The sequence below is a fragment of the Trichoderma harzianum genome (assembly GCF_003025095.1).
Source record: "Trichoderma harzianum CBS 226.95 unplaced genomic scaffold M431scaffold_9, whole genome shotgun sequence".
Classification (NCBI taxonomy): domain Eukaryota; kingdom Fungi; phylum Ascomycota; class Sordariomycetes; order Hypocreales; family Hypocreaceae; genus Trichoderma; species Trichoderma harzianum.
In genome coordinates, this window is record NW_020209257.1 from 710,238 (window position 1) to 723,791 (window position 13,554).

Sequence of the window (13,554 nt, forward strand, 5' to 3'; positions counted from 1 at the left end):
CACAGCACACCGCACAAACCCATCTCACCCCGTTCCCTAGTGTCGAGCATGCGGACTCCACACGGCAAGCTTTCGAGACTATGCCTCAATCGCCTCTCCCAATCACGGCCCAAGTTTAGTAGCGAGCCATTACCCTCGGCACCAACCCAAGCTCTACACGGGGGGAGAGAACAGGGTTGTTTTTCCAGAGACACCAAGTGCTTCCAAGAGTGCAGCAGAAGCCTGCCAACTCTATTCAGTCACCATGTGGCTCAGTCCAGTTTTGCCAGCATGTCCGCCTTCGCCATTGGCGTGAAGTTGTCAATGTCAAGTCCTCGGGCAGCCAGGATTGGCTTCATGTGCGGTGGTACGAGCTGTTGGTTGAGCTGCGGAGCAATGGAGAGTTCTGAGATCAAGTTAGCCATACGCCCCAGGGTAGTCACAGGTTGACAACATCAAGCTTACCATGATGGGTAAAGTCAAAGAGATCGGGCAAGTCTCGCAGCTGGCCAGTTCCATGTCGTGAATCAGGCAGCTTGGTGGCCGGGTCTCGGAGCTCGTCGAAGAAGGGATGCACCATGGCGTCGACGGCAGCCTGACGCTCGGTTGGCGTATACTCGAGTAATCGGGAGATGAGATCGATCGCATTGGCATCAGCCTTCCGGAACACTTTGTTAAAGGGGTGAGGCTTGATCTGTGGGAACTTGTGCTCCATGTAATTAGGGTTCATGGTGCGGATCTGCTCTCTAGTCGGCGTGCCGAGAACCTTAATAATCTCGACCAGCTGGTCGATACCAGATTCACCGGGGAACAGAGGTTGGCCGAGCATCAGCTCAGCCATGACGCATCCCGTGGACCACACGTCTACAGTCAAGGTTAGCAAATGAATTAAACTCGACGGGATGACAAGGCCGTACCAATTTTGGTGGTGTAGTTGGTAGCACCAAAAATGAGCTCGGGGGCACGATAATATCGGGAGCAAATGTACGAAACATTGGGCTCGTTCTCGACCAGAATCTTGGCACTGCCAAAGTCACACAGCTTGAGGATACCGCTGTTTGGATCGAGCAAGAGGTTTTGAGGCTTAATGTCTCTGTGGCAGATGCCCTGAGAGTGAATGTATGCCAGGGCTCGGAAGAGTTGGTAGATGTACAGCTTGACTTCCAAGGTGGGCATGGTCGTCTTCATCTTGTTAAAAAAGCGAGAGGCCCGATAGACGGTTTCGGGAACAAACTCTTGAACGAGATTGAGATAAACTTCATCCTTCTGGAAGGATTGTTAGTCAAGGGGCACCCAAAATAATGCTGACTTATACGTACACGTTCGCCGTTCGAGTAGTAAAAAGCCTTGAGCTGAACGATGTTGGGATGTCGGACAATTCTCATGATTTGGAGCTCTCGATTCTACCACAACAAAATTAGTCGCTGGTGACTATGCCGGAAGATGGAGCTGGGGGTATTGGTTACCTTGAATCGCTTGTCTTGGAGAACTCGCTTGATGGCGGCATCTTCGCCAGATGGTGAAAGCTTGGTTTGAAAAACAACACCGAACGAACCATTTCCAACGATCTTGCATTGAGTGTACTGCAGATCTCTGGTCTCGCCCGTAATACCATCTTGAACTTTCTCGCGGATCACCTCTGTAGACGGCATCGGCTCATTAGTCATAGGTACCAATGTACACCGTACGGCACAATGAACTTACCTCCCATCCGCAAGCTGTTGAAAGCATTTGGCCGGTGGGCTGACATTTTGGGCCGAGTGTACTCAGACTAGGGCGCCAATGCTATCGGAGATCGAGTTTGAAACACCCAAGCGGTTGGCAGGTGAGGGGCAACAAAGAACGAGCCTTGACGAGGGCCGTGGTGGGCAACGAGAATGGAGGAAATAGGAAAAGGTAATGCAATGCGACGTGTCGCAAGAGCTTCTGTCGCCGGTAATGAGGTCGATGATCTTGTTCGACTTGGCAAGAACCTTTTTTTTTATGCTTTTTCCGTTGCGGCGATGACACGCGGCTGGTTGTTTTCCGTCAAATTGAAGCTGAGCAGGAATTTGCAGAGGAGCCGCTAAACACACGTCGAGATTTAGCGAAAAGAGGTCTCGCCTTGGAAACAAATGGGATGCGAATCAGGGATATCGACAGGATACGAATTGGAGAATGCAGCGGCAATTGAAACCCAGTGCAGGCAAGCAGGCAATGAATTGTGGTGACACGCTCGCTGCCAGGGCGAAATGGGAAGTGCGGGGAGGGAAAGATGACTGGGGCTGAGAAGCAGGAGGGGGAAAGGCACCAACTAAGGCGGACGCGCTGGGCAAAAAATTGGTAGCTTTGTCAATGATGAAATGGTCAACTTGCGCGACGGCAGTGGCCTAGAAACTCAGGTACGAAAGTCCAGGGAGTGCTCGGTGCGATGGGGATTTCTCAGCTGCGCCAGGCAGTATGTCGGGGAAATAAATGGGTAGGAGAGTGAAGGGTGGGAGAGAAAAAAAAAAAAAGAGAGGAAGAAAAAGGGAAAAAGACGCCCCTCCAGGAAAGAAAGCAGCTGCTGAGGTGTAGGTACATGCAATCAGGAGGTGACAGGCGGCAGCGGGTGTAGAGAAAATTCCATAGGTCCAAATCGCTAGCTGGTGTAGTGGCACGAGAAAGCTGGGCAGAGAGAGGAAGAGGCGGGTCTTAGAGGGAGCAGGGCGGGGTGCTTAACGTGGTGGGCTCGTGACATACAACAGGCGACGAGCAGCAAGGCAGGAAGACGACAAACAACGAGAACAAGGGGAAAGGGAGACCGGCAAAGGCGAGGGCGATGGTGAGAGAAGGAGGTGAGCCGAATTGCAGCCTTGTGACGCCAAGGTGAGGGCCAAGAGAGGAGAGGGAAAGGAAAGGAAAGGGCAGCGGGATGCGAGGCAGGCAGAGCTGGTGAGGGTTTTGGCCGGCGTGGTGAAGCAGAAGCAAGCAGCACGAACAAAGAAAAAAGAGGAGACTGGACCTACCGAATACAGAATGACGGCCAGGACGATCAATGCGAATTGAACGAGCCGTCGTGGCGCAAGAGAAACAAGATGTGTGATTTGTGTCGGAGGTGGCTAAGGAGCAAGCACAAAGAAAACGGGAGGCTTTTTGGTGGATGATGTACGTCAGGACCGGCACGGAAGGCTGTGGAGCACGGCGCGACGCTGACGGCACGAGTCTGAGAGTCGTTGCACAGGCTCACGACCAGAATAAAAGGCTATGCAGCGGCTTCCAAGGACAAGGGAAAAGAGTCGAGTGGTGTGTAAACCGACAGATTCAATCTCGTGATCCGAGGGTCGATTACGGGATGGACGCTGGGGAGATGCTATCGACGATTACTGGCTGTTCGTCGCGTTGCACTGCTGGCTATTACACTCTGAGGCGATGCGGGGCACCCTGCGTCTGCGTCTGCGTCTGCTGCTGCTTCTGGCTGCTTTCAGGGTCAGTTGCTGCACTCTTTCAAGTTCATTCTTCTCCAGCCATCATTCCGCCCTTATAGGCCTCTCGGTCAAAACATGCAGCGGAAGAGCCAAGCATTCCCTAGAGTAGAGAAGGTGCACGGATTGCACACGAGGGAGGAGGGGAGACGGTGTGCCTAGCGGTGGTCAACGTACTCTTTGTGCCTCTTGGTCTGCTCGGTGAAAGAAGGGTTCAAGGTGAGGTGGAAAAAAGTCGAGGAGGGGAGGGCGAGGCGCGGTAATAAAAGTCTCCAGTGAGGGTGCAGGCTGGACTGGGGAGGCTACCTCGAGTAACCACCTGACCAACGCAACACGCACAAAAAAAGAGCTGGAGTCGATGCAAGCAAGACTGATGGGAGTGAGGGCCAACAACACGGCATATGTCTTTTTCTCGACAGAAGGCAGTGTACGATGTCAAGACGCACGCAAGGCAGAGGACATTCACAGTTTTGTTTTTCTTCGTTCGTGGTCAATGGGTCGATGGGCCGGCAAACGATGAAAGATGGTGCGAGCTTGCAGAGAGTGGCATGGCATGGCATTACAGCACAGGTGAGGTAATCTGCGAGCATGTACCGGTACCTGTCGAGTAGCTGTTGCGGGAGGGGAGCCTAAGCCCACTAGAGCAGCGCGATGGCGGGTGACCTCGTACGGAGATACTGCACTCCATACAGAGAAATTTGATGGGATACAGGGCGGTAGGAGACGCGCTTATCGTGGGAGCAGCGACCAGGTACTGTTAAGGTACTGAGGTAAGAGGTACCTGCTGAGGATGATTCAATCAATTGATCCGTGAATCCAGCCACCAATGCCGGCGATCCTTGTCTCCATCTTATATAACTGCCTTCTTCCTGTATCTCTTCCTTTGTATCTCTATATTTTCTACCGGTTTTTCTTGCCATTCTACCCCAATTCAATTACAGAAAGAAGAGAGGAAGAAGAAGAAAAGAAAAAAACTCGCCGCTGCTGAGCAGTACTGTAGGTACTGTACCTACCACAACTTTAGTATTGGAGGTAGTGCTACGCAACTTGCTAGAGATCCAGCAGACCCGCAGTTGTTAGGCTCGAGGTGCTCATGTGCTCATTTTTGAGACGGGCACCTGGCGCTAAAACTCGGCAAGCGGAAGTCAAAGACTGGCCGTGCAGAGAACCATGCAAGCCTGAGCTCTCCTAGTGGCCACTAGTATCTCGTCGAGGCATTTGTAAGTCGCCTGGGCCAGATCAGAGCCACAGCAATTTGGACGCCCTGGAACTAGATTTGGACAACGAGAGCCGAGCTGCTAAGCATAAGCTGCCCTGCCCATCTGAGCGTCAGGCCAAACCAAACCAAACCGCACTGACAACAGGCAGCTCACGCGGCGATGCTCAGGCACCATGTACGTGGTATTAATAGATCAACGCTTCCATCCATTGGTCTCGATTCCCCCTTTTTTTCTCCTTCGAGGCTCTCTTACTCCCTGCTTGAGCTATACTGAACTCGTGCTTCGTCTGCTCATAGTCAGGTACCTACCAAGTAATACTCCGTACACCAGCCGTTGAAACGCCAAAGGCTATGGCCGTATGTGGCCAAATGCGGGTATGGCTCAGGCGTCCTCAGGCGTCACGTTCTACCTAGCAATAAGGTGGCAACAAGCCTGTGGCCTGATGTGCTTGCTGCTGAGCTACCGCAATTTTTTCTTTTGCTTGGGCGTTGCAGAAAGGGCTTCCCACAAATCGCTTACCCTCTTTACCAGCAAGCAGAGGTCACTTGACAGTGGAAGAAATTGCATTCAATTTCCATTGGATTTGATCTCTCCAGCTGCATCACATCACTTCATCGTCTTGTCCCTTTGCGGGCCAAAACCAAAACCACTGACGAACAGCCCGGCGGGTTCTTGCAGAGTCAATTGCTGTGAATGACGGAACGCACCCCTCACCACTTGACCTGCTGCTGCCGCCACCACACACCCCCCTTTTCTCGCCTCGATTTTTATTGCTTGTACTTGACAAATCCGCACAGCAAACGCCACGTCTGTCTGCCTCGTTTCTTCCAGCTGATGATGACCTGAGACGCGCTCGTCGACTCGACTCGACTCGACTCGACTCAGCATGACACCTATACTTTGACTCGTAGGTGTGTTGTGTTCAAACCGGGAGAGCCCAAAACCTTGAGTGCCCTGCTTCCCGACTAGCTTCGGCCAGCGGCGAGATTTGCGCAGCCATGGGCCAGCATTGCCCAGCATCTATCTCTGCGATCTGCGGCCGAATGCACGGGCAAAGAATTTGATATATATATTTCGCTCAAACCTGCATCCGGCTTGCATGTATAGTGCATGCGTCAGGATTCTCACAATACTTGTATGCCCCAGGGTTGTATGATGCTTCCAATCATGTTGCTCGTGATATCATCCAGGTCACGCCAGATGTGGCAGTGTCTCTGAATCCCTCATCTACCGGTTAATATGCTGTCAAACGGCTCAATTGCTCATGGCCATTTCAAGTCTTTTTCTCCGGCCCTTTACCGCCTTGTCGTGCTTCTTCGTCTTTCGAGCGTTGCCCCTGCGGGAATCGACGATTTAGTATCGTCCACCCAAAATAGGAACCGTGGACGATGACCTCACACGGCACGGAAAGCACCTTGAGACTGGTACAAAGTAAGCCGCAGGCACACCCTCCTTTCGTGCTGGAGCTTGCCACAGCCAAGCATGGCGGCCCTTGGATCAGGTCCCTGAAACAAGACATGCCCGTTCAATTCAGGATCCTACAGGCTCGTACTCGTACAAGTGCAAGGAAGGACTAGCCAGGTGGTCAGCCCAGATCAAGACAAGCAGCAGCCTTGCCTCCCTCCAGGCTTCTCGCAGGCAGAGATCCGGATGCTTGCAGGTACGCCGTTCTTGTACTCGTACAGTAGTCAAGCAGATATGCTGTGGCAACACCAACATCTTACACGCTATTCTAGGTGCATGCGCTACTGCTACCACATATAGAAATGTAGCATCGCGCACCAGGTGCCTGCACAAGCAAGGATGTGACTGGTCTTTTTTTCCCTCTCGTCTTTGCTTTCCTACCACGCCAATACCAAACGCAACGCCAAGTTTCAGCAAGGGGCCGAAAGGAACGCGCCGTGGCGGGATGCTGGGAAGTCTGTTTGATTGTTATTTTTGCACGGTTGATGGCCGTCATCATAAATGACCCCGGCCGAAGCTGGCAGTGTCGCTGTGAGAAACAGCAAAAGGCTGGTGTCTGCATGGAACTTGCAATTACGAGTATACGCCAGACGCTGTTAACAATGGCCAACCTGCTGTTCGTGTTGTTCGGGTGGTAGCCGAGACGTCGAGATGTGCCCGCCGTCATATGTCTGTCACCATATCTGATGCAGGTTTCTGCCATTTCCAGAGCCTTGTTGGACGATGCTCGCGCTTTTTTTAGCGGCAGCAGGGCGTCGTCATTCTTGGGATTATCCCGGCAGCGAGCATCCCGGCATTCAGCTTCAAAAAATAGCGAGACAAGGCTCCCGGGCCTCTATACTCTATGTCCGAAAGCACAGCACATACAAAGCAAGCAAAGCTGCACTTGATTCTTGGAAACCGGCCGCCACCCATTCGCCAGGCCTCGGCCGCGGTGGAGCAGCGAACAAGCTCGTCCGAATTGCCATGAGAGAAAAAGCATCTTTTCGGGTCTCCGGTCTTCTGGTCTCTGGCCACTGTGGAGGTTTTTGTTTTTGAGTGCTTTGCTAGCCCAGCCTGCTTGCTAGCCATTCCCATTCCCCTCACCAGTTGCAGCATCCGGCCCCTCCTGGCCCCTCCCCCTTCCCAAGTCCTGCCATTTGGGAGGTCGATCCGTGATTTTTGTCTCCAACGGCTTGCTGCCGGCACCACTAGAGGACAATAACCAGATCCAACTATGGAGAGGCTTGGGATTCGCTATCCGGAAGCTCTTCTCCATCTTTTTTTCTTTCGTCCAGTCTCAACTGTTTTGGCGACGGGGCTTCTTCATTCGCTCCAGCCCTCTACGGGGTTTTCAGTGGGCTCGAGCTTTTTTTCTCATACTCGCCTCGTCCGTTTCTCGAAAGCAGCTGGAGTTTCACAGTGTGCGGTCGGAGATGCGAGCCCTGAGAGATTAAATGGCGCCTCCCGAGATCCCCCCCTTGCGTACGTCGACGACCAATTGCCATGACAGGCCTGCGGAAAAGCGCAACAAGGTCGGCGTCGTCTCTCTGCATGTGCTGATGCGGCGAAAAAGGGCCCACGTAGCATAGCGCGAACGCCAACTTGAGGCCCCCCCTGTTCCGTCTTAGGTCTCTTTCGTCCTGGTCACATTGGGGCTCAACGTCATGCTGGAAGTCATCTGGGCGAGACACACGGCCGGCGAAAACTAAGCAGCGCTAGTCCGACCATCTGGTGCGTCCGAGTGGACGAGTTAAACTCCGTTGAATGTCTCAAGGGCCATCAAATTACTGGATTGGTTATCTCTCAGACTGGCGACAGCACCTTTTGTCAGCTCTCGGCGACAATACCTGCTGTGCTCTGTGCTCTTGAAGTTTCCAACGTCAAAAGGCAAAGGAAAATTGTCTGAGCCAAGGGCGGCTACATTGACCTCTGCTCTCTTGTCCCCTTCGTTCTTCTTTCGTCAAAAGGGTCTCATGACCGGAATCATGCAACGCTAGAGGTCCCTGACGTTTTGCCTCTCCCATGGCCATGATATCCATCGCCGCGCATGACGAGACAGGAGTACGAATGTATGTCTGTGGAGTCGCCCGGTATCTCTCTCTGTAATGAGCTTTGTCATGAGCATGAGAGCATGACCCGGCCATTTGCATTTGCATCTTCTCAATCAGGCTACCCAATGGCCTCCCCTAACAGGCTCAGCCAATGATCATTGTCAATTGGCTGAGCTGCAACGTGGCGCCCTGTCCTGTTCGCCCCAAGTTTGTAAAATGGGCTCGACGGATGTAGCACCGGCTGGTCCATGTCCGCATATGCATGTGCCTACCATTGAAAGCTTCCTGTCATGTTCTCTCACATTGTTGCTGTTGCTGCTGCCGCACACACTCCCGGACCCTGATACCTCGAACTCTTGCGTTCATCTTTGTCTTGGATGAACTTATGCCACTGGTATCGAGGCTCTGAGTTGATCAAGTCCTTTGTACTTTGCTCTACAGCATCGGGCAGTCTATGCAGGGTTAGATACTCAGCATACATCTCGTAGAGCTGGCTTGCTATCGAGTCCAGGTTCAACGGTTGCCCATTACTATCCGTACGAGTACGCGTCTGGAAATATTTCCTGAATAGGACACAGGTGGTACATAGACCCAGCCAGTGCATATTTTTAAAACACTGTGGACGCTATCTACCCATCCAAGTGCCTCTCGAAACCAAAAACGAAGATTCAGGGCAACATTATAAAGAGATCTGCTATGATGTGGACATGTCTTACCGTTCCTCTTTTATGAAAGATACGTCCAAGGTATACGGCCCTTATTCACCATAACCTTTACATATTTGCAACTGAATAAGAGGCAGTATGTTTGTTGATATTGGCTAGCTATTTGGGGCTTCGAGAACCCATTATAGCAGGGGCCTCTTTACATTTCTTCACTTGTTTAAGGATATCCGACCTTTCTAAGACCGTCTGGAATATACCGCCCTTCGCTGATGCATTGCATGCGATGTTCCTCCCAATCAATAATAATACCCAAAACCACTTCTTTTGCCCCCTTCATAGTAGCAATGATTCATCAAGCCGCTGTCTCGATCCCGACGACTCAGCTATTGACTCGTCGGTCGACCAGTCTTTTAAGGCATTCTATTGCGTCTGCGAATAATTTACGCGGCAACAAGACCAGAAACTTAATCATCCACCAGCTAAATACCAACAAATAGAATGTCCAGAAAAGTTCTCGTGCAACATCAAAGGTTGGATCGTAACGTCCGATCACAGCCCCTACATATTGAATGAGCGCTGAGTGGTGGTTCCTGATGTCGTTCAGGCTCTTAGCAGCCCACGTTCGCAGATCACGTGTGACCTCTGTGCGGTAGTTCCCAGAGTAGCCCGTCATGATGGCCGTCCTTGTTCGAAAGTTTCGAGCACGTTGAGAGTAAGGCTCGAGGATGCAACTAGCGGCAAGGATCAAATAGTGAGAAGCGACTACGCCAGGTATTGCGGCCCAGATCCACATAAGAAGTTGGGTGTGTTCAAAGTACAGTCGAACATCCGATACTTTCAGGAAGTATAACAATACCACAGCGGCAAGAAAACATAAGGAGATTGCATCATCAATGCGCTCGTAGAGCGGTCTGTTGACGGACGACATCCCGTTCCAGTGACACCTTCGTAGTGGCACTGACCTGGTAAGGCGCCTACGACAGTGGTTTATATGAGAATATGGGAAATTGTCCTATTCAAAGGATCGCTCCGATGGACTTTCCGATATCTACCTCGTGTAGATGATGCGCGAAGTTGTCGATGATGCGGCAGGGTATCTATTGTGCAACCCGCCACACGGGCTCTTTGATTGCGAAGATTGCGAATGTTTTTCGATAGTTGACAAAGAATGGAAAGATTCCTTGACACGTTGCATACTAGGGATCTATTGCCGGTCTTTTATATATGATGTTTCAGCCATTAAATCTTATCACCAAGGCCGGAACTATAGTCGAGCCATGACTGAACATGCTCCGTAGCATCAACCATTGAGTATTCATTGAACCTTATTATTCATATATATATATATATATATATATAGCTCTATGAGTTATGAGTGAACTTTTCATAACGTGGTTGGCTTTTGATCACGCCGCGTGGCGTTTCTTTTTATCGGGAACCCTATTACAGTTGCATCATGAGTTCGAGGACCCTAACCTAGAAGACCAGCAGTGCTAGAAATAAAACCACTGCGTCAGCTTAATATTAAATACATCTCCAACCATCTTTGCCAAAGTACATGATAAGGAATTGGTGATAACAGCTTAACCATCACCCCTTACCAGGTATGTATATTAATGTATACAATGCTGCTCATGAAATTGGAGAGGGAAGCAAGGAAAAGCGACGCACTGTCTGCATTCTCATAAACGCCCCGCTTGGGAGATATTTCGGCCTACAGTACTTCAATAATACCCTGTAGATTAAACCTGGCGGACCCTGAATCTGAACCTCCCTTTATTGCACCATAGCAGCACCTGGCCGTACTAGGCAGTACCAACAAATACAGCAACTGCTCGTATATCATCGAATCCTCAATGTGAATCACCTTGATCAACTTCGGCCACGCCTTGATGGGTCTCGCTTTTCACTGCTCGATTCCAGAACACGATGGACTTTGTTCTTCATATTTGATGTCTTTCCAGCGGCCCCACACAGAGGCCACGAGACCATGAACAGGCCCCCTGTCGAGCGAATGCTCTCTAGGAGATGCACGTCCGGGACAGCGTCCCAATGTGGTGCAGTAGAGGTCTGCTTTTTGTTCCCCTTGTCGTTGCCAGTCAAGTGACTTGTTTGTTTTTTCTTTTTCTTTTTATCCTTTGGTACTGTACGAATTGCGTTTGTCGTCATCATCACTTCTCTTGAGACGGACAGATCCAGTACTACACTCTATGGAGAACAACCTGACATCTCATGACTACATGTAAGGTGTTATTTAGTCAACAACTGCATAATCCATATGGCTCCGTGCGTGTAGTCATAACCTCTTTGTACTACACGTCCATAGGTAACACGCAGATAAGCTGCAAGAGAAATAAGTACAAAAAAGAAACCATCCAAGTACTCGTACGAGTACGACCAGCCGCGTTTACTCACAGACCAGACTAAAGACGTACGGGACTCGAATCCGAATGGCCGCCTCGCTTGCCGGGCCGGGCCACATATGAGAAGGATGCAATAAAAGTCCCCATAACAGACCCCCAAAAAGTAAACAAAGATTGGACAAATCAAGGCAGAGCTGCAGTCCTCATTGGATGGATGGGGATGACTTGATGCTCGTACTCACAAGACCAAAACCCAACCCTTGCTTATTCCAGCCAGGTCAGACGGGGCTTTTGCAGCTGCAGGGAGCGAGAGAGACACCACAGGTACAGCTAATTGATTGGTATTTGATGTAGTCAGCCGAGCACAGGCGTTTTCTCATGATTATTTGCCTGTATGCTTAGCTGCAGGCCTTTGTGGCGGCTGTATTGTGAGCTTGACTCGTTTGCTTGCCTTGAGGGGACGGGTTACTGGTGGAACACCCTCTTTTCCTGCATAAACAGAAGGCTGTCACTTATTATGCTGATATACGAGTCAGTCGTGGAAGAAATGGAGATTGGGAGGGGGTTATTCATGTACATGTATTCCAGCTTTGTCAGCTACAAGTATTACAAAGTACCTAGGCATCTTCTTTGCAGATAGACGACTTCAAAGTACGACACTGTAGATGTGATGTGATGGCAAGCGGAGACCAGAAAAAGCGAGACTGCGAGATGAATAAGTGCATACATTCAGTAATATAAACACCTAACTAACTCGTAGAACACCTATTTAACCAGCGTTAGAACTGTATTAAATAAATATAGTAGCAGTTATAAATATATATATATATATAGTAGCAGTTACTAAAGAAATATAAATATAATAGCAGCTATTAGAAAAATATAGATATAATAGCAGTTGCTAAAGAAATATAGATAATAGCAGATACTTTAAGAATAGGTGTATAATTTAACGTATAGATGCTCGTAATCTTCTCAGTCCCGGCTTTTCTGTCCTCCGCTTGGATGGGTTGGAGAGGTTGTGCCTGATTAGGGAAGAGGTTGGGTTGGAAGTAAAGGCATTGCACAGCAGCTAATTTGTCTATATAGATTACTTTGATTTCCTAGGCATAGAAGATCTATTGGAGTGACACACTCTAAATTTACACCCTATCTTCTTTACACTTGCTCACGAAGCTACCTGCCAACTCATACATAGTTGTGGTTTCAACCCTGATCTTGATTCAAAGCTCTGCCGAGTACATAGCATGGTAAAACACACGTTGTAATTGTCATTTGTAAACCATTCACATAATGCTCGAACAACAGATAGAGAACTGCATGTCTCAGACATCACAGCACAGACCTTTGATAAGGTCAACTCACTTGAAGCCCAGCATCAAGTACTCGTACGAGTATGTCTTCATCTTGCACACTCCAAATCTCGGATGTCGCATCCGTCTGTACACTCACCCATCTAGATTGCAAGCAGTTGCCACACCTGCAACAATAAGCTCATCTCCCCCCCTTTTCATGCTTCTCGATTCCAAATTCCCCAGAGCTACTGGATAGCTTAGTAGTCTGGGAATTCAAGCCACCCGTCTCATCTAGTCTATCTGGTAATACAGGTGCAATCTCACCGGGGAGCCGGACACAAAACCCGTCTATTGGAACTTTGAAAGTCGTTTGATTAATATTGTTGGAATTTAGTAGCATCTAGTCAGCACATAAACTGCTCAAGACTATCTGACAGGGGTGGGAAGAGGGACATATCTTGTGCGTAACACACGTCTTCGCAACCGCTAACCATCTTCCCGCTTGACAATCTTTCCACACTTTCACATGCAACCCTTGAAAGCCTCAAGAGGACTCGCCCAAGCTGAAACTCGCATATGCAGGGAGACATTAGACAGAAACAAAGCGAAACAAGAGCGCGCCCGGCCAGCTGCGTTGTCTGGGCCCCCAATGGGCAGCCTGTGTCTTGGCGGAAGAGAAAAAAAAAAAAAAAGACGCGGCAGCTTTCAGTGAACGGGCTGAGAGGGTGTGCCGAATCAACACAAGCGCGCCTCCAAGTCATGCGGGAGCGTCAGCAATGTTCCCCTTTTCCGCATCATACTAGGCTCTTGGCCCCCTTGAAATGCGGCAAGCCGGGAGTGTCACCCAGCAGAACCCAAATTACGTGCAGTTCGTCTATCCGAAGGAGCGGGAGCATCGGATGATATAGGATGCATCAAAGTCTTGGCCACGCTCCTCTTCCATCATCGTACCTGGAGTGCGCTGCCAGATTGCCGCCAAAAGCGTTAATTTACCAAAGAAACAGGGCATGATGGATGATGCAGCATCCGCATACACTGTCAGTCTTCGTCACCATCTTCTTCTCCTTTGGCAAGCGGTTAAATTCTCAATGT

General features: G+C 50.0%; 3 protein-coding genes across 3 annotated transcripts; 1 reads left to right on the forward strand and 2 right to left on the reverse strand.

Annotated features, from left to right (window-relative positions):
- Nucleotides 1-251: 251 nt before the first annotated feature.
- M431DRAFT_90020 (hypothetical protein) lies at nucleotides 252-1,729 on the reverse strand (the record flags this gene model as incomplete). Its single annotated transcript, XM_024924100.1, has 6 exons — nucleotides 252-385; nucleotides 445-843; nucleotides 897-1,245; nucleotides 1,299-1,382; nucleotides 1,446-1,618; nucleotides 1,684-1,729. 6 exons carry the CDS (start codon nucleotides 1,727-1,729, stop codon nucleotides 252-254), a joined length of 1,185 nt encoding a protein of 394 aa, XP_024772419.1.
- A 1,563-nt stretch (nucleotides 1,730-3,292) lies between these two features.
- M431DRAFT_147226 (hypothetical protein) lies at nucleotides 3,293-3,631 on the forward strand (the record flags this gene model as incomplete). The annotated part of the gene is made up of 1 exon (XM_024912747.1): nucleotides 3,293-3,631. The coding sequence occupies one exon, from the start codon at nucleotides 3,293-3,295 to the stop codon at nucleotides 3,482-3,484; it is 192 nt and encodes a 63-aa protein (XP_024772420.1). The 3' UTR covers nucleotides 3,485-3,631.
- Nucleotides 3,632-8,437: 4,806 nt separating this feature from the next.
- On the reverse strand, nucleotides 8,438-9,732 carry M431DRAFT_7252 (hypothetical protein; the record flags this gene model as incomplete). Its single annotated transcript, XM_024922036.1, has 2 exons — nucleotides 8,438-8,591; nucleotides 9,296-9,732. 2 exons carry the CDS (start codon nucleotides 9,730-9,732, stop codon nucleotides 8,438-8,440), a joined length of 591 nt encoding a protein of 196 aa, XP_024772421.1.
- Nucleotides 9,733-13,554: the final 3,822 nt, after the last annotated feature.